Source organism: Pogona vitticeps, chromosome 5, assembly GCF_051106095.1.
Source record: "Pogona vitticeps strain Pit_001003342236 chromosome 5, PviZW2.1, whole genome shotgun sequence".
Taxonomy (NCBI): Eukaryota; Metazoa; Chordata; class Lepidosauria; order Squamata; family Agamidae; genus Pogona; species Pogona vitticeps.
Window position 1 is genome coordinate 48190554 of NC_135787.1, and position 25147 is coordinate 48215700.

General features: G+C 40.5%; 2 protein-coding genes across 5 annotated transcripts in view; both read left to right on the forward strand.

Moving 5' to 3' along the window:
• Nucleotides 1-9212, forward strand: part of RXFP1 (relaxin family peptide receptor 1) — a 38561-nt gene extending 29349 nt beyond the window's left edge. The window contains exons 13-18 of the mRNA XM_020781408.3: nucleotides 226-297; nucleotides 957-1028; nucleotides 4173-4402; nucleotides 6215-6625; nucleotides 7152-7370; nucleotides 7996-9212. Of these exons, the coding sequence (XP_020637067.3) occupies nucleotides 226-297; nucleotides 957-1028; nucleotides 4173-4402; nucleotides 6215-6625; nucleotides 7152-7370; nucleotides 7996-8297 (1306 nt within the window). The 3' untranslated portion in view covers nucleotides 8298-9212. The remainder of the gene's footprint in view (nucleotides 1-225; nucleotides 298-956; nucleotides 1029-4172; nucleotides 4403-6214; nucleotides 6626-7151; nucleotides 7371-7995) is intronic.
• A 5358-nt stretch (nucleotides 9213-14570) lies between these two features.
• The window catches only part of ETFDH (electron transfer flavoprotein dehydrogenase), a 33435-nt gene continuing 22858 nt past the window's right edge, over nucleotides 14571-25147 (forward strand). The window contains exons 1-7 of one of the 4 annotated variants that reach the window (XM_020781414.3): nucleotides 14571-14967; nucleotides 17205-17293; nucleotides 18146-18375; nucleotides 21216-21297; nucleotides 22314-22432; nucleotides 23068-23145; nucleotides 24045-24191. In XM_020781414.3, the coding sequence (XP_020637073.2) occupies nucleotides 14948-14967; nucleotides 17205-17293; nucleotides 18146-18375; nucleotides 21216-21297; nucleotides 22314-22432; nucleotides 23068-23145; nucleotides 24045-24191 (765 nt within the window). In that variant the 5' untranslated portion in view covers nucleotides 14571-14947. Of the gene's footprint in view, nucleotides 14968-15439; nucleotides 16024-16930; nucleotides 16953-17146; nucleotides 17294-18145; nucleotides 18376-21215; nucleotides 21298-22313; nucleotides 22433-23067; nucleotides 23146-24044; nucleotides 24192-25147 lie in introns of those variants that run through there. The other 3 variants (XM_020781412.3, XM_078376670.1, XM_073001510.2) reach the window with 3 other exon arrangements.

The window sequence follows — 25147 nt, forward strand, 5'->3', positions numbered from 1 at the left end:
TGAGTCTGGGCTGCAGGAGTTTGGATCTGGAGTAACTCAGCTCCTCGTATTCCTCTTCTTCTTCACCCCTTTGTTGGCTTTTCTGCTATCACTGAACTATCCAGCCAGCTGGGCAGTCTTTAAATAGAACTTAATCCAAGTGCTATAAATGACGCAGGATAATATCCAGTACAGTGGGTACAGCTATCATATTGAAATTAAAGCCACTGTTTACCTTTTTTACAGAGATCTTTCATACAATCCAATTCAGCAAATACAAGTGGGCCAGTTTGATTATCTTGTAAAGCTCAACTCACTGTAAGTGTGTGTAGTCCTTTTGGTAATCAGCCTTTTGTCAGCATTAAGGAATGCATTCCAATATAAAATGACTTTTATTTAAGGAGAAACTATCATTTACTGGAGATGGCAGGAACTTTATGTCCAAAGATATAAATGAAGTATTTAATAATATTCTAGATAATCGCTAGTTGAAATCTGTAAAAAAGAGGGGATTTTACCATAGTTAGAATATTTCAAATACTGAAAGATTATTAAACATTCAATCAAAAAAGTTGTTCTCTAAAAATGTATGAGTCAATGCAGCTGTAATGAAGTGTGATCACTTAATATGTAAGTCAATTACGGTTAACAATTGTTCACTTATCAGGAAACATGCATCACTCAACTCAGTGGGTCTTTTTTTAGTAGACATACTGTATATAAGATGATGTTTTTAGTTCAAGTATTGAGACATTATAGCCTTGAGCAGGAATTGATCAAGCAGCCTAATATTCACACTTGTTTAGTGGGTTTCACTTCTCCTTCCTTCAACTTGCTCATGAAAATACATTTTGAATCCATGACAATCATGTTGAAAGAGCAAGAATATTATTATTCCTATGTGTGTATTTTTCAGTTGCCTCTTCCTAACTTTTTCCTACTTATTAATATCTAAAACATTGCTCCCAATACAACAGAAGCCTTGAAGGTTTTGAAATTTCAAACATCCAAAGAAGAATGTTTACACCACTTAGAGAGCTTTCCCATATGTAAGTACCCTCTATGCAGCTATTCTTTTTCAAGGCTATATACCAAAATTCTAAGTTTCTCATAGAAAGTTAGTCTATCTTCCTGCTAATTCCAGTTGTGTTGTAGCTGTTTTGGTTTTTTAACATTAGGGAAGTTTTATGTAGGGGACCGTTACATGCCATCCCTAGTTCTGAACCTGCATTCACCATAATAGAATGACTATACTCTGTGCGGATAATCTTAAATTGTAGCAGAATCTCAATTATGGGCACATTAAAAACATAACCACTAGGTAAGAAGCACCATTACACCACATCAAAGAACTTTAACCTGAGGCAGGTAATGATCCAAGCTGACAAGACAATGCATCACCACAAAGAACATTTTGGGGTCAGGCTCACTGCATTCAACCTGTAATTTTGACAGGCTTTCAGCATGTGAGCATGATTTTTTTTTCTTACTTCAAACTTGCTTTGCTCCTCTTTAATAATTCTTTCTTTGGTTTGGCTGGAACAATCACAGTTGTAGATGTGTTGAACAAGATTGGATTTTTGAAGCAGTACTTGTCCCTAGATTTCTCTATCTGAGGATTGTTTTCCTCAGTTCATCTCCCTGGGTGGTAAAATAATCTGGAAGATCCCATTTAAGTACTATTTGTACATGGCATGATGATGAGAAGCGGGACCTTCTTGATTCTGGCAGACTCATGATAGAACAGCCTGCTCAGGGAGATCTGCTTTGGGGGTTTTCCAGACAGAGCCTTTATTCTCTGAAAACATCCAGTTTGTCACTGATGGGGTCAGGTTTTTTTTCCCACTGTCCTAATTATGTAAGTTTTGATTTGGTATTTTCAGGACAGAATCTGTCAAGCTATTTCTCCCCTCCCAAAGGCAAGGTTTATTTTGTTTTCATTTGTTCTCAATGGCAGGGAGTTGATTTTTTTTAAAAGGGGGGGGGGCTTAAATTAAAATCCCTCGCCTTTTTTCACTTAGTTCACCTGCCCCCAATACCTCCTGTTTCCTTCCACTTCTTTGCAGCCACACAGCCTGATTGCAGTGCTGGCAGAAAGTATGCTGACCAACGTAAGTGTGTGGCTTGGTTGAAGCAGCAGCAGCAGCTGCACAGTTGCCACTGGGTTTTTTATTCTTGCGTGGCACCCTGCCTTTCTCCTCTTCCTCACTGCTAGCCATCCATTTGCCAACATCTTGCCTCCTCTTTCCCTTCTGTTTCTGGTTTTTGTTGTTGTTGTTTGTATTGTATGCTAAAAATGGAAACAACTTGGATTAATCCTTAGGTGAAAAATTGTACGTAGTAGTTGCATCAGTGTAGATGATACTGTTGACAGATCATGGGTCTGCCGCAGAATAAGGCAGCTTCCCACATACCATTAGCAGCTTCTGCTGGGAGCTTATCTATGCAAACTCAGGACCAGAGTTGTACAAACCTGTTCAGCGTCAGCAAATTGAACCACACAGAGTCTTTTGACATTTCCTATTCCATAATACTTTATGGATGGACTTACATATCACTGTATCGAAAAGGATTATTTTTATTCCTTAAGCAAACTGCTGTTGAAACTGCAGCATTGGATAATACTCATTTCTGCATCAAGGTATAAAATGCTGTACTTAAAATGCCACTAGTTTTTATGCACAGTGACATTAATAATTACATGCCATCAAGTTGCTTCTGACTTAAGGTGGCCCTTATCAGGGTTTTCTAGGTGTGACGGATGCCTATCACTCATACCAGGAGCTCATTTGCATAAGCCTATGAGAGGACAGGAGAGGCAGAGAGGCAGTTAAGGCAGCTAGAGAGAGAGAGAGAGAGAGAGAGGGAGGAAGGGAGGGAGAGAGAGAAGTTTGGAGAGAGAGAGAGAGTCAGAGAAAGCCTGAGAACTGTAACTAACAAAGATACAGTGGTGCCTCACTTGACGATGTTAATTCATTCCAGCGAAATCACTGTAGAGCGAAAACATCATCAAACGAAATTTAAAAAAAACCATTGAAACACATTAAAACATGGTTAATGCTTTCCAATGGGCTGAATACCTGCTTGTCCAACGAAGATCCTCCATACGGCGACCATTTTCGGTGCCTGTATAGCGAGGAATCCGTCCTAGAAAACAGCAGGGGGCCATTTTGAAAGCCGCCGGCCATTTTGAAAGCCAGTGATCAGCTGTTTGCTGATCGTCATAAAGCAAAAAATCGATTCCTGAAACAAGGAACCGATCAACATGAAGCGAAATTCCCCCATTTAAAACATTGTTTTGTGATTGCAAAAACGTCGACGTAGTGCAGATTCATCGTAGAGCGGGGTAATCGTCCAGTGGGGCACGACTGTAAACTGGTTAATGTGAACTGGTTAATGTGAATTAAAAAAACAGGAGGTGATCGAATGTGTGGCAGAATATTTGAGATTTCAATGATTGTGATTCTATGAAATGAATAAAGGACACCTGTGATTCTGAATTACCCTAAAACCCTTCAATAAACAAGTCCTGTTGTTGGCAGCCAGTGTCCAGCTAAAGTCCTTTACAGGATGGATAAAAAAGTCGAAATGACTAGATAGGCGGGGTATAAATACAATAAATAAATAAATAAAAATAAATAAATCCATTGGTGGCAGCGAAAGAGAGAGGGAACGTCACCAGCGTGAACCCTTGGTTTAGGGAGAAAAAGAAACAGGAGCATGGGTGAACTTAACACGAGGTATAAAATGCTCAGAAGTGGTTTACTACTCCTTTCTTTGGGGAGCAGTCTCATACGGTGTAGTTTGTTCATGGCCACACAGGTTGCCTTTTCTCCAAGGAAGCAATATGGGGACTAGAACTCCTGACCCCCAGCCAGGTGCTTCAACACAGTGAGTGATCCAGCCATCTACATTAATATAAGCTATGGCTAAAATCCAATTGCTGTTCCCAACTAGAGCAAACCCATTGAATCAAATGCTGAATGTTTAGAGAATCTTAATGTAAAATTACTTTGATTCAGTGAATCCTCTAGTTGGGCCTAGCAAGTGGATTCAGGCCTGTCCACTAAAGCTAAACTAAAAACATTGTAGGGTATTATCTGACTAGTTCTGCGTTAATTTTCTCTCAATTACAGTTCCATTTTCATCATTATGACTATTAAAAGCTGCCCATTTTTCTTTTTCCCCCTTAGATATTTTAAGAAGTTTCAGTATTGTGGATATGCTCCTCATGTACGCAGCTGCAAACCAAATACTGATGGAATCTCATCCTTTGAGAATCTGCTGGCCAGCATTATACAGAGAGTGTTTGTCTGGGTTGTGTCTGCTGTCACATGCTTTGGAAACATCTTTGTCATATGTATGCGACCTTACATTCGATCGGAGAACAAACTCCACGCTCTTTCAATAATGTCCCTCTGTTGTGAGTATGCTGTTTTCAAAACATTTTAAAAAGGATTTTGAACTTGATACAGTTTAGGAAAGCCATCCATCCATTAATTCCACTTTTATACCACGAGGCACTACTTTGAGCGATTAACAAAAATTAAACAAATACACACAGAGACAATAAGGAAAGTATAATAATAATAATATATTTTAAAACACCCCAGCAAAATCAACAAAACAGCATAAACAAAGCATAAAACATGTACTCCTTATCAGGCCCCAAACAGATTGGGAAACCTGTGCTTCAAACTGTAAGCCTGCTGGCCATCCTGGCTATCATATATTGGGAAGTTACATCTGAAAAAATAACTTTTCCCCTCTCTTATGAACTGAACCCACTAAAATATTAGATGAAATAAGGTAGTATGTGCATAATGTGTTGAAGTCTGATGTGTGTTGAGTCTTAGAAGCCATTTGATCAGAGAATAAACTGACACAACTGACACACTGGTTCTTTTTTTTTTAAGGCAAGCTGCTATTTGTATCTTGGTCAAATGATTTTAAAGTGTTTTAATCTTAGTGTATTTTAATAATATAATAAACTTTATTCTGCTTTAGCTTTTGCAATTTTAATATATGTTAAATTTTCTATGCTGTTTTTAACTGTTCTGTAAGCCATTTAAGATCCCTGCTCTGGGAGAAAATCAGCATATAAATTAAATAAACTATGGCAGAGATGCCAGCTTCACAATTAGAAGGCAATAAAATATTATTCCTTCAAATATGGTACATATTGCTCTCATCATCTTGCAAATTAATGCTGTGCTTCTCTCCTATGACCAATCACTGTACAAAAACAGGCTAGTTCTTACTGTCCAGATGAGCAAAAATCTCATATTAGGAAAAACAAATGTTAAAGAGTCTGCACTTCTACTTATGAGGTCATCATATCTGTCTATAGTAAGCACGCTTAGGATTCCAGATAAACTGTAAGCAGGGATGTGATGATGAAGCTATAGCTGGAAACAGAATTGTAGACTACTGCCTTGTTCAGGGTAAAACAATCTGTGTGTAAGAAAGATAATCAGCTAATCTAGAACTGGTATAATAATTGTGTGCCCTCAATTCTGACTTATGGCGAGCCTTTCCAGGGTTTTCTGGGTAGACCATACTTAAAAGTGGTTTATCATTCCCTCTTTCTTGGGGTATCCTAGAACTGTGCAGCGTGCTCATGATTACACAGGCTGGCTCTAATCATAGGAGGCACAGTGGGGAATCAAACTCCCAAGCTCAGGCTCTGCAGCCAGATACCTAAACCACCGAGCTATCCTGTCAGCCAGTGTAATGGATTTTGAATCCAGCTGAGTTCAGATCTCAGTGGAGCAAACTGGTATAGATAAGACAGAAAATCAGCTGGTAACTTAAGAATGGGGCTTGAAATTCATTTTTTTTAATATAATCCTTTTAATACTAACTTTAGGAATGATAACTATTTCAGTACTGTTGTAGTTCAGGCCTGAAATGTGGGCATGTTGAGAGAACAAGGTGGCTTTGGATTCTCCAGATCCCAGGCCACCCCAACAAATATCCCAGCATGTCCAATTTCAGGTCCTGCTTGACCAAGGTATATCTACATCGGTAGAGCTTTGCACTGATGTATCAGCAAGTCTTCCTGGTGGAAATCCTGTCTTTTTGGTACAATCTCTTTTGCCAGTGAAGTGGCACATCCACAGCACCCACCAATCTCCTCAGCTTTGTTTTTGATTCTTCTATAAGCAATGTTACAAATGTTAATTGGATTACAAGAAATAGCAATATGGTACAGTAACCTACATTTTCTTCACAGGTGCTGATTGTCTGATGGGTATATACTTATTTGTGATTGGTGCCTTTGACATGAAATATCGTGGAGAATACAATAAGCATGCTCAGTTATGGATGGACAGTATCCAGTGCCAGCTGGTGGGATCTTTGGCCATTTTATCCACCGAAGTATCAGTTTTATTATTAACCTACCTGACTTTGGAAAAATACATCTGCATAGTTTATCCCTTTAGATTCTTGAAGCCAGGAAAATACAGGACAATTTCCATTTTGGTTCTCATCTGGTCTATAGGGTTTGTAGTTGCTTTTATTCCACTGAGCAATAAGAATTTTTTCCACAATTACTATGGCACTAATGGGGTATGTTTTCCCCTTCACTCCGAGCAGTCCGAAAGTACTGGAGGTCAGATTTATTCTGTCATCATTTTTCTAGGTAAGCAAATTCCATGTTCTTCTTAGTTTATCTCAAAATGTATTTTAGAAGGGAACAAAAGATAGAACAGGATCTATTAGCATATCTCAAGGTGATTTATGTTAGATCAAACAAAGGTGCTTTGCAGTGGATCAGCAAAGGTTCCAATTCTCAGTGCATTAATAACAGTAACAATAATTAATCTTCTAGATTAAGTTGCTTACATCAATATGGGGTGACAAAGGAGCAGATTGTGGTTAAAATTTTATTTTTCATGCCAGAACTGGAGTATACGACAAATTCGTATAGACAAATTTCTCTGTTCTGTAGCATGTTTCTAATTCTACATTTACTTAATGGAACACTTTTAGCCTAGACTATAAGGTTTTTTTATTGTGGTACACAAATAAGTGCATAGAACTATTTAGATTTTCATTCCGAATATTTTACTTAGCATTCTGTACCTGCTAGAATCATAGCATTTTAGGTATGCGTTCTACCCAAGACCGTAAATGGCACTGAAGCTCATCTTATCTTTTATTAACAGGTGTTAACTTGGTAGCATTTATCATCATAGTATTCTCTTATGGAAGCATGTTTTATAGTGTTCATCAAACCACCATCACAGCAGTGGAAATCCAGAATCATGTGAAGAAAGAGATGACCCTTGCCAAACGTTTTTTCTTCATTGTATTCACTGATGCACTATGTTGGATACCCATATTTATCCTAAAACTGCTTTCTTTGCTTCAAGTAGAAATTCCAGGTAATACTGATTTCCTCTGCATTCTGGAAAGATGAGGTCCCACATGAAGATTCTTCAGTATATTCTCTACTAACCATAAGTCCTCCTGTTCAGAGTTCTAGTATGACACTGTATTACAAGCTGTTAGGAGCCCAAGAAAATCATTCCTTTACCCTGTTACCAATTTTCTGTTTCTCTTTTCCAATAGACACTCACATTCCATGGTTACAGACACATGCTCAGTTTTTGCAGAACCTGTTTCTGGAATGGCTCTTTTTTGGGGTGTTTTTATAATGTAGATTTACAAACCCTGTGTTCCTCAAGACAGTATCTTCCTTTTGTTTCTCAGGTGTTTTTTGCTGGCTTCAGTACTTCAGCATTTAACTTCTGAGTACTCAATCAGATGAAGATGATATCTCGATGCATTTTAGGATATCAATGAAATAGCTATTCCCGCTTCTAAAGCAGAATCCTGCCTTTCTGTTCTAACAGAAATGCTGGTAGGACTTGAGAGCTTGCAGAAACCCACGCCAACAAAGTAAAAACCCATAATTAAAGCATATATATTACTTGTTACAAGTACAGAGATTCTGCTAAGTCAATATTATTTCTTCCTTTTATATCAATATTGTGTTGTTTCCTTTAGGTTCTATAACGTCCTGGGTTGTGATTTTTATATTACCAATCAACAGTGCATTGAACCCTCTTCTCTATACATTGACTACCAGACCCTTTAAAGAAATGATTAATCAAATATGGCACAATTACCAGCAACGAAGATCCTCAGCAAGTAAAATAAGTCAGAAAATGTATGGTCCATCATTTATTTGGGTTGAAATGTGGCCTACAGAAGAGACTTCAGCTGAGTTGGCAAAACCTACCTATTACACAGATTCCTGTGAGAGATCAAAGCACACACACTCAGAAAGACTAAATTGGTACACATGAAGATGGTTCAAAACAAGACACATTCATTGAAAATTACACATTCCTCTTGTTATCCTGAAGATGCTGCATTTACAATGATGGAAGACCAGACCAGATCCCATAAGTCCAGGGCTGAGTAAAATAAAAGACAGGTCACTAACACAGTAAATGTGATTAGGAACTTTTGAGGAAATATCCAGAAGAGGTTCGTGGACTGGCTGAAAAAGAGCTGAAAGGAAATAATAGTTGTGCTGTAGCAATTTCCATAGAGAGAGCACATTCATCTGTTGTCTCAAAAAGACACCTTAAGGCACCTTAACGTATAACAGTTGGACTATATTCTGCAAATAGTCTCCATATATTTGTTTTTATTTATTTATTTATTTATTCTACTTATGCTGGTGATTACTGGTTGAGGGGCATATCTATGAATGGTTGATCTAAAGGCAAAAGAAATAAAAGTGGTAATCTAAAGAGCTGTATTGCAACTAGACCATTAAAATATATATACTTAAGTTAAAAAGTTTATGGATTCCATCTTTCACCTAAACCTAGGCAGATTTCTTCTAATACTGCAATTCTATATTCACTAATCCGGGAATAAGAGAAGTCCAGGTTTGCTCTGTTAAATGCCAATAAAAAGCTGATATGACTTGGATTGATGAATATTTGTAAAAAGAACTGCACTGTTCTATTTTACATAGCTTAAAAAGTCCTCATCCCTGAAGAATAGCATTTTTATATGAGAAAAGAGTACTTTTTAATGACTTCAGTTTTGTAAAATGAATACAAAGACAGGTGTGGCAATGGTCTTTTGTTGCAAAAGATTTTATATGTGTTTGGCTGGACTTCTTAAAGACTAAGAAAAGATGCTGAATACTTCCATTTTGGAATGTCCTGAACTTCACTATAAATAAATATTTTACCTCTAGTTTCCATTAATATTTACAGATATTATTGTGTTTGTAAATAAAAGGACAGTTTGAGGAATGATCATGTAATAACTGTTTTAATTGTGAAAAGTCAACAATGTGATGTTTTATAGATATTGATTTATCTTATTCTAACTAATGCAAAAGTTAATATTTTGAAATTCATTAAACATTACAGGAACTTTCAAAGCAGGGCTATCTAAATATATTAGAAAAGATACGAGTAGATTAATATATTTCAATCCTCTTCTAAGGCAGGAAGGCATATAACAGTTATACATTTTTTCTACAGAGTATGTTCTGCTTACCTATTTTCAGCTTGGTGTGAAGATACTATCTAGAATAAGTCCCACTGAATTCAGTTGGACTGATTTCAGTAAAAATGCAAGCAACACTACTCCTTTAATTTTGAATCCACAGGCCTGAGATTGAGATTCACAAGAATCTCAAAATCCACTGCATAATTATTGAAATTACAATGATTATAGTGTAATTTTATTTTGCTTAGTACTGGTTTTGAATTACTAATTAAAATGGTATATATACTGGCATTCTACTGTACCAACAGCCAGTTTCTCTGGCATACTTCACCCCAGTTAATTCACAAGAGGGATGCCCTAGGTGCCCTAGAGCAGTGGTCCTCAACCTTGGGCCTCCAGATGTTCTTGAACTTGAACTCCCAGAAATCCTGGCTAGCAGAGGTGGTGAGGAAGGCTTCTGGGAGTTGTAGTCCAAGAACATCTGGAGGCCCAAGGTTGGGGACCACTGCCCTAGAGCACCTAGAGCACCATTGGAAAGCCTGGTGGCCTAGTACCAGGTGGACACAAAGAGATGGAGGATCCATGAGAGGAAGAGATCCCAAAGTCACACTTTAAGGAGGCAGATCCAGTTGGAAGATGTCTAATTTAAAGGAGGAGGCAGACTCATTTCCTCTACAGAACTAGAGACAAAGGACTGGGGCAAGTCAACAATGGAGCTAGATCCAATATTTTGTATTCCGAGGCATATATGCTGACTGTTGAGAATCTGGAAACTGTGATATGGGTCAAGGTTGGAGTGCTTATGGTTGGGGGTGAAAAGGAGGCATGTAGACCTTCAGCCTATCATCAACCCTGGTCCCCTTGTAAACTCCAAAGTCCAGCTAGATAACTTGGCCCCAACTCAACAGCTGGACAAGGAAGTGTTGGAAGGAGCACTTATGATGCTGGAAGGACTTGGGGGCCTGAAAACCTGTATCTGACAATAAAAGCCCACCTTAAAGGGAGTTAGTTGGCTGGGGACTATTTGGAAGACCCAGCACCAGTCACAAGCTATAGACAATATGAACCCAGTGAGCAGAATTTGGACTCAGGTAAAGATAGGTCTTGGCAGGGGGCTAATGAAGCCAACTCAGACTCCCTGCAAACTGGCGAAACAGGATGTGGTTGGGTGTCTGACCTTTCCTTGTATCCCATCCTTCTACTTTAGATCCAGTTCCAGTAAATCTGAGAATCTAAACAGTGTGAGCAGTGATTGCGATTTCAAACATAATGCAGACTGCAAATCAAACTGAAGTGTAATCACATCCTAAAACAGATCTCATAAACGTTGGTCTGGTACTTAATGAACATTAACTGTCAAAACAGACATTCACCAATACACAGTACAACCTCTGTTAAAGACATACTGTATCTTCGTTTGATCTCTTCCCTGCAACTAAAGCAAGGCTATACCTATATATAACAAAAATGAAATAAAAATAAAGACAAAAATAATGTGGTGCCTTAAAGACTAACAGACATATCTCATTGCATATTTTTGTTGATTATTATTCTCTTCCTTCAGACACATGGAGCAGAACAGGTGGCTCACCGGTTTAAATACACTGATTACATGGTAGTAGGGTAGAAACCAAGTGAGATGGAAAACAGGGTTAGCCGTTACAGTAGCAATGAACTTCCCAACTGGCAACATTGTAAACACATTCATAGTACTGATTACATAGATATCATGCTAAAAGTAGCATAATCAGCTTGGCTGTTGGCATAATGGTGTCCCTGAAGCATGGATGAGATATTTTCAAGAAATTGTGTTGCGATTATAACAAGGAAAAGAGCTTTTCAGATATTGGTATATCCAAGCCTAGATAAAACATGTATAGGCTGAAGGCTCACTGAATCCACAATGATTCAACGAGCCTACTCTAGCTGCTAAGCAATAAGGTTTCAATCCTATAATCCCTGGCCCTTATGTATTTTTTTTCAATTCCATTGACCTTTGCACATACTGTATATGCTTTGCAGCTGTTTGTACCTCACATTTCCCTTTGCAATTCCTTTCCTCCCTAAAAGGTAGTCTGAGATCTGCAGGAATGTCCTGGAAGGTTGTGAAATCAGCTCTCACATCTTGGCAGTTCATTTCTGATGTCAGATTTGTGACATTTGTTCTCCTGGTTGGAATCAGGAGGATCTCCTTATCTGCAGGATCAGTATCTTGCCAATTCACTTGTTTGCTGGCTAAAAACATTAAAGAAACCTAGAAATACTGTACTGTACCTACTTATATGTAGTTCTAGGGTGTAGGTATCAGAACTGGCCACTAGAAACCACGCAATGTACATTATAGTGTTTCGACGTTTAGGGTTGCCGCGTTTGCGAGCATCCGCGAGAGGGTGTCCGGAACCCATCCCCCGGATACCCTACTGTATACGTATATCTCTATATGAAAACGCACCCACGTGAAATACGACACGGGGGGATATTTCTCCACAATGGTGTTGAAGACTTACTATACTGTATATTGAATCTTGTATTCTTTTTTTTTCGGCCACGTTAACAAAAACGGGAGTGGGAGAAGGGAAGGTGGGCCGGCTTGCCCTTTGGTGCCTTGACAGGCCTACTGACTGACTGGCTGGACTCCTTGACTGCTCTCTGGAAAATTTTGCAACTCCCTTTTGGGAGAAAGACAACAAAATGCGCTGAGTGTTAAAGGACTCGCCCGCCAGCCAACAATACAGGATAGCGCTCGTCACTCAAAAGGCCAAAGGGACGAGACTGCCGCGACCGCTCCCCACAAAAAAAAAAACAACACCTTTTTCACCCCCACCTCCAGCGGCAAGCTCTCAGCGGCTCTGCCCGCCTAGGAGCCCTCCTGGGGGCAAAGACCAACCCCTCGCAGGTTGAAATATAACCGCGCTGGTGGCGGTTATATTTCCGCCTGCGAGGGGTTGGTCGCAGGATTCTCCAGTAGCCCCTTTTCTATTGGCTGATAGGCGTTACACCCGCCCCGCAAGTAGCCGACATACGCCCAATGATAGAGCAGAAGTGGAGGCCCGCCTACAAAGAAGGAGGCTCTTAGTCCCGCCCCCAAAAGCTCGCCTCAGACTAAATCCAGTTAGAGCTACTAACATGTAGAGCAGGGCGCAGCCTGGGACTTTGGAGTATTCTCAACCGCCGTTCCGTTGCCATTCCTTCGGCCGCTCCATGTTTTCCACTCCCATTCCATAGCTTTCCAATGGCGAAAGAGTGGCGTAGCCTTCCCACAGTGGCAGAGGCGGAAAAATAGTGGGAATTTAAGTCAGAAGTACAGCTGCAGGAAAATTGGAGATATTAAAGGAACATTTTGCGCAAAGATGAACATGATAAAAGACAAAAATGGGAGGGACCTAACAGAAGCAGAAGACGTCAAGAAGAGGTGGCAAGAATACACAGAGGAATTATACCAGAAAGATTTGGATATCCCGGACAACCCAGACAATGTAGTTGCTGACCTTGAGCCAGACATCCTGGAGAGCGAAGTCAAGTGGGCTTTAGAAAGCCTGGCTAACAACAAGGCCAGTGGAGGTGATGGCATTCCAGTTGAACTATTTAAAATCTTGAAAGATGATGCTGTTAAGGTGCTACATTCAATATGCCAGCAAGTTTGGAAAACTCAACAGTGGCCAGAGGATTGGAAAAGATCAGTCTACATCCCAATCCCAAAGAAAGGCAGTGCGAAAGAATGCTCCAACTACCGTACAATTGCACTCATTTCACACGCTAGCAAGGTTATGCTCAAAATCCTGCAAGGTAGGCTTCAGCAGTATGTGGACCGAGAACTCCCAGAAGTACAAGCTGGATTCCAAAGAGGCAGAGGAACTCGAGACCAAATTGCTAACTTGCGCTGGATTATGGAAAAAGCCAGAGAGTTCCAGAAAAATATCTACTTCTGCTTCATTGATTATGCGAAAGCCTTTGACTGTGTGGACCACAGCAAACTATGGCAAGTTCTTAAAGAAATGGGAGTGCCTGACCACTTTATCTGTCTCCTGAGAAACCTATATGTGGGACAGGAGGCAACAGTTAGAACTGGTCATGGAACAACTGAGTGGTTCAAAATTGGGAAAGGAGTACGGCAAGGCTGTATATTGTCCCCCAGCTTATTTAACTTATATGCAGAATACATCATGCGGAAGGCTGGACTGGAAGAAACCCAAGCCGGAATTAAGATTGCCGGAAGAAATATCAACAACCTCCGATATGCAGATGATACCACTCTGATGGCAGAAAGTGAGGAGGAATTAAAGAACCTTGTAATGAGAGTGAAAGAGGAGAGTGCAAAAAACGGTCTGAAACTCAACATCAAAAAAACTAAGATCATGGCCACTGGTCCCATCACCTCCTGGGAAATAGAAGGGGAAGATATGGAGGCAGTGTCAAATTTTATCTTCCTGGGCTCCATGATCACTGCAGATGGAGACAGCAGCCCTGAAATTAAAAGACGCCTTCTTCTTGGGAGGAAAGCGATGACAAATCTTGACAGCATCTTGAAAAGCAGAGACATCACCTTGCCAACAAAAGTCCGAATAGTCAAAGCTATGGTTTTTCCTGTCGTGATGTATGGAAGTGAGAGCTGGACCATAAAGAAAGCAGACCGCCGAAGAATTGATGCCTTTGAATTGTGGTGCTGGAGGAGGCTCTTGAGAATCCCCTGGACTGCAAGGAGAACAAACCTATCAGTTCTAAAGGAAATCAACCCTGAGTGCTCACTGGAAGGACAGATCCTGAAGCTGAGGCTCCAGTACTTTGGCCATCTCATGAGAAGAAAAGAGTCCTTGGAAAAAACCTTGATGTTAGGAAGGTGTGATGGCAAGAGGAGAAGGGGACGACCGAGGATGAGATGGCTGGACAGTGTCTGCGAAGCAACCAACATGAACCTGACACAACTCCGGGAGGCAGTAGAAGACAGGAGGGCCTGGCGTGCTCTGGTCCATGGGGTCACGAAGAGTCGGACACGACTAAACGACTGAACACAAACACACACACAGCTGCAGGTATCAGTCTCAATTACGAGTCGTGATTGAGTTCTACTGCACTCTGAAAATTAGAAAACTACGCTTCCCAGCATGCCCTTCACCACTCTGTGCGTGACGACTATGGCGGAGTTTCTCCTGCTGGGCTTGCTGGGAACTTTTTTCCTCCCAAGAGATCGCCCCGCCGAGAAGCTCTCGCATTTCCGAACACTGATTGCCAGTGTGGGCTCTCCGTCCGACGTTTGTGGGCGAGTTCAGTTCGCTGCTGCTCCTCCTTCCCCCTTGGACGTGGAGGATGATGGAACCTGGCCTGTGACTTTCTAGGGGGGCTGCGAAGACAGGGCACCGATGCACGTGAGAACTCAAGAAAGCCCCTTCGGAGAAGTGAGGAAGTAAGAGAAGGGAGATCATCCCCAGGGCACTGAGTTGTCCGGGATTCCTTTAACCCTCTTTGTCATGATTTTCCCTGCATGCCAGGTTTCCCGTCAAGGTAAAGAGCCATTAAAATCTGTTTTTTAGACAGGTGTGTGGGCCAAGTAGGAAAAAAATCGAAAATTCGCTGTCCGCCAGTGAAGTTTACATACCTGGTTTATTTTGAGCTGATGGAATTTAAAAGAGCTTGCTGGCTGCCAGCCTTCCCATATTTTAATAGGCTACTACGAGTCTTTTATTTGGAGGGACGGGGGGGGGGGGAGATGCTCAAGGAATCTAATAATGGCGATGTTTTTGTTACATTCTATCCTGCTTTTCCTCCTGTAAGCTCAAAGGGGCGTGCATGGTTGCCCTCCTCCCCTATTTATCCAGTCAACAACCTTGTGAGGTAGGTCAGCCTGAAAGGGAGTGAACGATCTGTGGGTTTAAAAAAAAGGCTTAGGTTCCTGCCCAGGTTATTCATCGGTGTGGTGTAAATGTTGCTCTTCTTGGGCAATATTAAGGTACTGCACGTGATCAAAGTAAATGCCCATTAACTCTGTAGGAAGGAAAACAGAATGGGAAGCAGAAAGGGGAACGTTCTGCTATCATTCCCTCCTGCACTACAGTTCCTTCTTTACCCAGTTGTGTATCTTAAGGATTCCGTTTTCATAAGCGTGAGATGATTTTTCTTTCACTTGGAACTGGCTATATTCAGCACTTGCTTGGAAGAGAAGATGTAGTTATCACTTGCCAGATGTCAGTGGCTTCAGTCATGTAGTTGTGGTGATGTATGTTTTTGACTGGAGTAGAAAGGAGAAGAAGAGGAGATCAAAAAGTTTGTGTGTGCCATGAAGTCAACTCTATAGCTCTGAAATGTTTGTCTATGTTTGGCTTTAAAATAATATCTTGTACAGAAAGGAAGAGAGATGTGACCTTAGTGCTTGCAAACAGAGGTCATGGGGAGGAGGAGGAGTGCTGAATGAGCGATTGAAACAATTTTGTTGGCACTCTTGGGGAGCTGGGAGTTTAGCGTGAGTTGCATGTCTGTTTCTGGAAAACTCCCCAGTTGTAAGTTCCTTCTTCCAGGCTCTTTCCTCTCCCCCTGCTGGCTGGAAGTAAAATTAGGGCAAAGGTGAGTGGTTTATGGAATCTTATAAAACCTAGTTTGTTTGGGCAGGGATCAGTCCTGTGGTGGAAGGGAGGCTCCCATGGTCCTGAGCCTGCTGAAGCGGTGATCATGATACAATTTTAAGTGCAAAGGACACAACAGACTCTCTTGCAAAATACAGGAACCAACTTGGAAGGAGCGAAGCCGGGACTGACTTGCCAGTTACTGGAGACCTTCTGTTTTAGCTTCTCTTCCCTTTTCCTTCCTTTCCCCCTTTCTTCCACAAGGGGAAGTTATATGTTATGGTGATATATTGCCAGATATTTCCTAGAGAGAAAATGTTCCGAAGGATTTATGAAGAAAATGCATGCATGCAACTAGTCAGCAAAGTTGTAAAGATCTAAACCAGTGGTTCTTAACGTGGGCGATAATGCCCCCCAGGGGGCGATTTCATTTTTCAGGGGGGCGGTAGAACAAAAAGGGGCGGCGTGGGGGCGCTGGAGCAGAAGGGGGGCGGTAGGGGGGCGCTGGAGCAAGCCAAACCTGTGAAGATGGCTGCAGCCTTTTTACAGTGTGCATGAATATATATTTTCCTCCAATTTTAATTTAGTTTCAGACTTTTTGTCTTGAAATTTTTAGTTCCTGCATTTGTTTTTATGCCCTTTTTATATTTCTTTTTGTGTCTAAAAATTCACTTGCAACTAAATCATTAAATGTTACTTTTTGGGGGGCATTTCATTTTCTTGGAATTTAATTTTGTTTTCAGGGGTCATTGGATTTAAGTGTCTTAAATAAATAAATAAATAAACAAACAAACAAATAAATAAGATATCATCACCGCAGGGAGGGGGGCGATGATAACTTCCTCAATGGCTCAAGGGGGCGTTTCTTTCAAAAAGGTTAAGAACCACTGATCTAAACTAACCAGAACTTGATGTAGGGACAAATGTAAGGTATATCACTCTCTAAATATGGCTGCGTTAAGTTGTATTCTATCTTTTTCAAGATACACTACGTATATAAAAGTAAACTGGTAAGGGTCAAGCTAGGAACAATAATTCAGGATTCTGTAGTACAGTAGTAGAATATTTGTGCTTTTGTTGTTAAAAGTGCAGCACTACAATAAAAATGCTCTTCTTTGGAACAGCACATCGTTGTCTGTGTGTCTTGAAGCCACCAAGAAAAGTCTGTCTTCTGCCTTTTAGTGCAGCACGATGGGCTTCCTCTTCCACTGTGCCTCGTATTACTACCCACTATTCCATTCACCCCCGGGAAAAAGACCAACGATGGGAAGGTAAGCAACAAGCAAATGCAGTCCATTAGTAGAATACAGTAACCATGTTTGTAAATAGCCCCTTGGCTGGTCACCTGTGGTGACTAAGAGTTGCCGGCGGATAGGCAGACAGAAACATGGTGCATTTTTTCTTTCTGGGACACAGAGAAGTGAGCAGATGGGCTAGTTATGTTTGCAGGTAAATACCTTGCAAATATGTCTTCATAGTTGCAGTTAACAATTAATTTTGTATTAGCTCATTACTTCAAACATTATGGGTATTTGGAGAGTTTAGTGTTGCCACATGATTTATATTCTAAAAAGAAATGAAATAAGAAAATATATTTTTGCTTATAGTTGAATAAATGTGCACAAGCACTAGCAGTACTTGTGCCACTATGTGGCTGAATTTGGGTTGTTTCTAAAGTGTGGGTGCTTTATTTATGAATCCTAGAAACCCTAAAGCTGTTACCTTATCCAGTGTCCTGGATCCTGGTGGCAACTTGTATAATACTATTGTATATTTAAAGAGGGTGTATTTTCACAATAAATAACAATTACTAGTGGATGATTCATTGGTTGAGGTTTTTTTTCTGTGTAAGATTCTGGGTAGACTGCATACATTTAGCACCATTGCTCAGCTAGCGAGCATGGCATTTTTGCTAATCTGAGTGTTAGGTAAATGATTATTTAATCACTCATTAATAGCCTTGAAGTTTAAAATATGCTTACGAGTTCCAGTGCCTATTTGTCTTGTTTTGGTTCAGCACATTATTTTGCAAGGCCAGGCTGCTCAGTCTTCAGGAAGGGATGGTCTATTGACCTGAACAATGGCCTCACCTGCACTGGTGTTCTTATGTGTCTCTGTTAAAGGGGTGAACATGGAAAGATTTGCAGAAGAAGCTGATGTTGTTATAGTTGGAGGAGGCCCTGCAGGACTGGCCGCAGCTATTCGACTCAAGCAACTGGCTGGTGAACATGGCAAAGAAATCCGTGTGTGCTTGGTGGAGAAAGCTGCTCAGCTTGGTGCACATACACTTTCTGGGGCTTGCCTTGAGCCACGTGCCTTAGAAGAACTTTTCCCAGACTGGAAAGAGCGAGGGGTAAGAGAACATAATTGCTGTCCTTCATATTTATCTTTAGTTTTTAACTTGAGTGATCTGCAGCTTAGTAATTGTTACAAAATATGGTAATAGCTTCTAAGGTAACAACTAGACTAATAATACAGATTTCACTTGGATACCAAAGTGGGAAGTACCCTGGAACAATAACAAGCTGTGGGAAATCCATAATACTTGGATTAAAAAAAGACTTATTGCTATTAAATTCTTTAGTATGCATGTCTATTCCATCATGTCCTTCTCTTCCAGATTGTGTTCATCCAGATTTTTGGTCCCTCAATCTGGGAGATAAGGAAAGCAAAAGAGAGCGCTTTTTCAAATGCTCCGTAACTTTAATAATTTATTTCTAGTTTGAATTCGTTAATGTTGTGAAAATTGAAAAAATAAACAAAAATTAGTTTGATCTCTTACCTTCTCAGTGTCTTTACCTGAATAAGGAGGTAAGGCAGTTAAAAAGGACGAAATAAACCAAAATTAGTTTTGATCTCTTACCTGGTCAGGGTCTTGGCCTGTATGAGAAGGGAAGTTAGTAAATAAATAAATAAATCTAAATTGAGTTTTGATCCCTTACCTGGCCAGTGCCTAACCATAAGATATGTTGTTTTACCTAGAAGATAGTTATATGATATGTATTAACATTTATAAACCACTATCTCTTTAAATTTTTTGAGCAAGTAATTAATACTATGAATATGGAAATAAATACAAGAGAAATCAACCCAGAAAGAGAACTATTAAGCTGAACAAGTCAATAGATCCTGGCATATTAACACATTAAATGGGTAAATATTTCAGACACAATAATCTTTGGAACCCTTCAGACTCAGAAACAATATGTAAAGAGGTCTGTTGTTCATTTCTGAACGAAATAAACAAAAACATTTTTTCTAATTATGGTTACCAAGGAAGAATAACCGAATACAGTCTAATGAATGCTAGGGATGAAATACACAGATAAATCATGCAGAGTGGGCAAATGTTTCAGAAATTCATTTCTGTTTCATTTCCAACAACTACACCCACGGCTCCATCAGAAAGCGGGCACCCAGAAAAGGATCCCCATAAATGCTACTCTTTCCTATCTGTGTGGGAAGTCTGTTATGGAAATCCAACTTACATCTGGCTGCCCCCTAACAAACCCATTTATCTCCATTAAAAAACAACAGCAACTTCTCAAAAGTACCACATCAACTGCCCTGCCAGACCTCACCACCTTAAACCTACACTACCCGGGCAGCGCCTTAATATAGTTTACAGAGCTATAGACAAAACAGGAAGCAATCCTGTCTGTTGATACAGAGTACATCTTTACAAACTATGAACCTGAATAGCTGGAAAAGTCCATGGTTAAGCCTGGATGAAAGGTAAATGTAATTTTGAAAAGCCAAGGTCTCTCTGATTCACTCTGCTCCCAATGGCTGTTGAGGCAGGAAAGCAGCAAGTGGGCAAAGACCAACTGCTTAGAGCCAAGGTTCTTAACCTTGGGTTACTCAGGAGTTTTGGACTGCAACTCCCAGAAGCCTTCACCACCAACTGTGCTGGCTGGGGTTTCTGGGAGTTGCAGTTCAAAAACATCCAAGTAACAAAGGTTAAGAACCACTGGCTTAGAGCACTGTTGCTCCAGCAATCATGTGACCTCAGATGTCATGTGACACCTACTCTCATTATGACCTCAGCGGTATGTCAACAGTTATTTAAATGTCTCTCACACTCTTAAGCCCAACCAGGCTGCTTGCAAGAGTGAAATGAAAGTCTTGTCCTGTAGATCATAAATACTTCTGCATGGACTGCTATCAGGCTGTTTTGTTTTTGTTGTTCTTATAAGCTCATAAATGATAAGTAGTATCATCACTGAGGGAAAGAAAATTCTGGTTTTGCTTGTGACGAGGCCTGTAATCGCAGGAATAACATTTTTCCAAGTTGCAGCTCGGAAACAGAAGGCATGGCATTATCTTTGATTAAGTTACAATTTCAGCTGATGTCATATAGATATGCTTTAGTGGCTAGGTGGAAAACTGATACAAGTCAGTGGTAATTATAAAAAGTTACTTACAAAGTGCTGGAAGTAATAGAGTTGGAAAGGGCCTCTGCCATCGAGTCCAACCCCCAACTCAAGGTAAGAAACCAAATCAAAGTGGATCTGACAGAAGGTGGTCCAGTTTTTTTTTTGAAGGCTTCCGGTGTTGGAGCACTGACCACCTCCTCTTGAGGTCATGGGTTCCATTGTCCTACTGCTTTAACAGTTAAGAAGTTAAAATGTGCCTTATCCTATCTAGACAAGGCACATTTTCCCATTACAGTATAGCTAGACACTGAAGTTTTGTCCCGGGTAGGTGGGGCTTGTCAGCCTTGGAAGGCAGCCCATCTAGGAGAAGGAAAACTCCGATTTCAAACCTCCACAGGAGTAAACCTCAAGGCAAAATCCAGAGCCAGAGTCCTGGAGGCAGTTCGTGTTGTTCTGGCAACTCCTGCGACATCGCTGGAACCAGTTGTATTGGCTCTTGCCCTTCCATTGGACTATTTCAGTTATGTGGAGAGGGGGGATTTGCTGCTTGGCTAACAGCCTATCTTCCATATTATTTTACCCAGGCTTCGTGCTCTGGAGAGGACACTCCAGCTTTGCATACAGCATCAGAGTCCTCCATACAGAGCATGTTACCATAGTCTCTCAAGCCTGAAGGATGCCTATGATGAAATCATCTGTTACAAATAATAAATATTTGCATCTATTTGGTATGAATCTGCAATAGTCACAGTTCTAAAAGATTTTGAAAAGGAAGTTCAAAGTTTCTTAACAAAAGCTTTAACTTTTTTCCCTTAAGGCTCCACTACATACCCCTGTAACAGAAGACAAGTTTGGAATATTAACAAAGAACTCTAGAATCCCAGTTCCTATTCTTCCAGGTACAATTTTTGATGAAAAAAACTTCTACTGGGAACCTCTGGTTTTGAATTGAGATGTCACACACTTAAAGTCTTCTTTTAGTTGAGAAAACTGTAGTGCCTCGATAACAAAGCAGTTTTAATCACTTTACTGCAGTTCATAAACCATTATGTAAACTACCAGTCTTTTGTGATAGCTGAGAATTTCCTCCTAGTTACTAGGAAGGGATCCCTCTGGTTGCTTCCACCCACTCATGTAACATAAGGGTATGTGTGCTTATTTATTCATTTCCTGGATATCTTTCATGCCTTTCCTGCCCAAGTGTAGGGTTCAACGGAGGCTGCAACAAGATTAGACAAATGTAATTTAAGCACAGAGGAATTCAAATATTAAGCAGTTTTTCAGGAATAGAATTTAAAAATATTCTAGTAAGGAAAAAGAAAGTACCTAAAAATAAGCTCTTTTCTGACTAATTAGTCAGGTGTCCAGAGCCTGCCTGAATATGAATGCATTTACCTGCTAGCAGCAGGATAACAAGGAGCTTATCTCCCTTGGAAGGGGGTTCTTTACCAAGGAAGTAGCCACTGAGAAAGCAGTCTCTGAAATTGCCACCGGTTATGTACTAGAAAGTGGCAGGATTGGGGCGGGGCGGGGGGGGGGCGGGGCGGGGGGGGAAGGCCACCTCTGAAGAATTCAAAGTCCAGGAAAGGTGTAAGTGGGGGAGTATAGTCTTTCAGATAGCCATGGCCCAATTCAAATATAACTTTATAGGTCATAACAAGCCCTTTGAATTGTCCCTAGAAACAAGTCAACAGCCAACCAAATGGTCATAATAGCAGATTTATGTCACGGCAGACTAGTAAGGTATTTATTTTGTGGAAGGTTCGTAAACTGATTCTCAGAGTTGGTTAAATGCTGCTGATTTTAGTCATAAAACAAGTTCATTGTGCATCTGCAGGTGGTGCTTAGACACTTTGAATCAGATTGGTGTTATGTTACTTGGTGACATTGACTGATGTACTTTGTTTTTTAATAGGCCTTCCGATGTCTAATCATGGGAATTACATAGTTCGTCTAGGGCACTTTGTGAGCTGGTTGGGTGAACAAGCAGAAGCACTCGGTGTTGAAGTTTACCCAGGCTATGCAGCAGCTGAGGTAATGATAGAACTATTGCCATTTGTGCTCAGACGGTAATGAGAGTGATAATGGTTGACTTGGTGGACGGGGCAATAAGGCACAAAACATGTTTGTTTTTCCCAGCTGTGTTCCAAGCTTTGTGATTTATGGCAGTCATTCCCAATGGGATCCATATCTTTCTGGGCTCCCTGACACATTTGAAGGGGGCCATAGACTGGAAATAAATATCCACACACCACCTTATAAGGTCCATATTGCTACTTATACAATCCTGATTCAGCCTATATTTCTTTCATATTGTGTTCTTGGCCATGGCCAAAAAAAGGTTGAGAATGGCTGACTTGCCTTGTTTGCACACTTGTACAGAAGCACAAGAACTCTGCCTATCTTTTAGCCCAACATCCTTTTTCTTACATTAGTCAACCAACTGTTTTTTGGAGCGCTCACAAGCAAGATGTGTGTATCTTGTTGCATTTAATTGCACTTTTCAGAATTTTCATTTAAAAACTAGGGTGTTCCATGAAGATATAGTGAGGAAAACCATGTTTACTGGGAACCAGATGCTGCTTGGGCGATGAAGTGACAGAGTGGCAGACTCATTGAAATATTTACATTGAAGTTATAAACATGGATATGCGTTTGGTGTCTTGTAGGTTCTGTTCCATGAAGATGGCAGTGTGAAAGGGATTGCCACAAATGATGTTGGCATTCAAAAGGATGGGGCTCCTAAGGTAAATGCTTACTTTTTGCATATCATGGTTCTCAGCTTGATAGCTTCTCATTAAAAAAGGTATATTGAAAATTCTCTTGTATATCTTGGGTGCTTTGGGTCTTACAGCTATAGATAGAGGTTTAGGGAAACATAATACAACATGCATAAAATGTATGGAGCAAAGTTAAAATCACCACAGGCATTGTTTTGTCATTACTACAAAGAACTATATGCTGGAAGATCATGTTTAAATAGGGCTGTGAAGGTTGTTTGGATATGACAACAGGTTATCCTGCCACAAGGAACTCTGAAAGATTAAAATATGTTAAAATAGAGACTCCAGAACTGTTTGGGAATGCAAAATAAGACCTTTTCAATATCAGGTTATAAAGAAAAAAATCCCTATTTTCTGTGATGTTTTAAAAAGTAATTTTAGTAGATCAACTGAAGAAATTGATGAATAATAAAACCTGAAAAAGGAGGTTCATATTCAAGATGTTTCAAAGGGCCACTGCTTCCTACATTTATTGTAGTGTTTGTATATCAGAAGTGCAAAGGGGAGATGCCTCAAGTTGGTTCTGCTGTGACTATTTCATGCCCCCCGGTTGTTCGGAGATGCATGTCTGCACCTGCCACATCAGTGTATTAAGCACTATCAGCTGTTAGCATCCACTTGGCAAGTTTACATGCTGCATACAGCATCAGTGAGCTGCAGCACAGCGAGTGAAATTACTACTGCTCTCCTCTCTTGTGTCCCAAAATACGTCTGTATTGTTTTAAGGCTTCTCTGCACCAAGACACAATGAAGACATGTCCCAGTTGTTAATGTTCTATTGCAGTAGGATTTGGAAAACAAACATTACGTTAACATTTATATTATTTGTGTGCTGGATGATGACATATTATCCTCTCTTGCAGTCTACATTTGAAAGAGGCTTGGAACTGCATGCCAAAATCACAGTGTTTGCAGAAGGCTGCCATGGACATCTTGCAAAGCAGTTATATGACAGATACAATCTAAGGGAGAATTGCCAGCCCCAGACTTACGGCATTGGACTTAAGGAGGTAGAGTTGTTTTATTGTTTAGAATTCTGGGCTTCCTGGTTGTGTTCTTGTCACTTTTTTCTGCTTGTGTAACTGCCTCTTTGAACATGCAGTTGCAGGAATACGCCATTTGCACAAGGGATATTCACAACCTCCTTGTGGATGCGTAAACCGCATTGGATCCAGTGAAGTGATCTCTGCCTTGTGTAACTATAGCCAGAGATCATTTGAGAATGACAGAGTACTCTACTTGTTCAATGGTTATGTCCCACCATAATTAAAAGGATTCTGCATGCAGTGTGAATTACATAATACAAGTGTGCTAGTTGCTGCCAAAGTTTTGGTTTGTATTGCACTTGATGTCTGTGTGTGTGCTTTTAAACTTTTTCAGCATGGAAACTGGGAGAGAAGCTATTTATATTACCAGGTTTGCTTGACAATGTTGCTTAGACTCTAGAGCAGGGGTCTCCAAGCTTTTTACAATGACGGCCTCACCGGATATTTTCAAAGTTTTTGAGGGCCAAAGGAACAGGAATGTGTGTGCATATATGCGCAGCAGCCTACGTGCATGCATGCACACACATGGCCGCTGCCCCCGCATGCATGCACGGACACCCACATGCACACATAGGCTCTTGCCTGCACACATGCACACACCTCCTGCCTGCCTCATGCACGCATAGTCACACAGACAGACAGATGCCCCCTCATACATGAGAGCACGGGCTGAAGACAATTGGCCAGACAAAATGGCATCATGAGCCATAGCATAGCAGCTTGAACATTTATTGTTACTAGATTTCTGTTGCCTACTCCTTTCAGCATAACTTCGGAAATAATTTCTTGGAGAAATTCACGATGTCCAGTTTTGGTCATTGCATTCACTGTTTATATCAGCTCTGTTTTGGGAAGTTTAAACTCTAGATTTTAATTATTAAATAGTTTTGGCTGTGAAACAATGTTGAAGTGAAATAGTG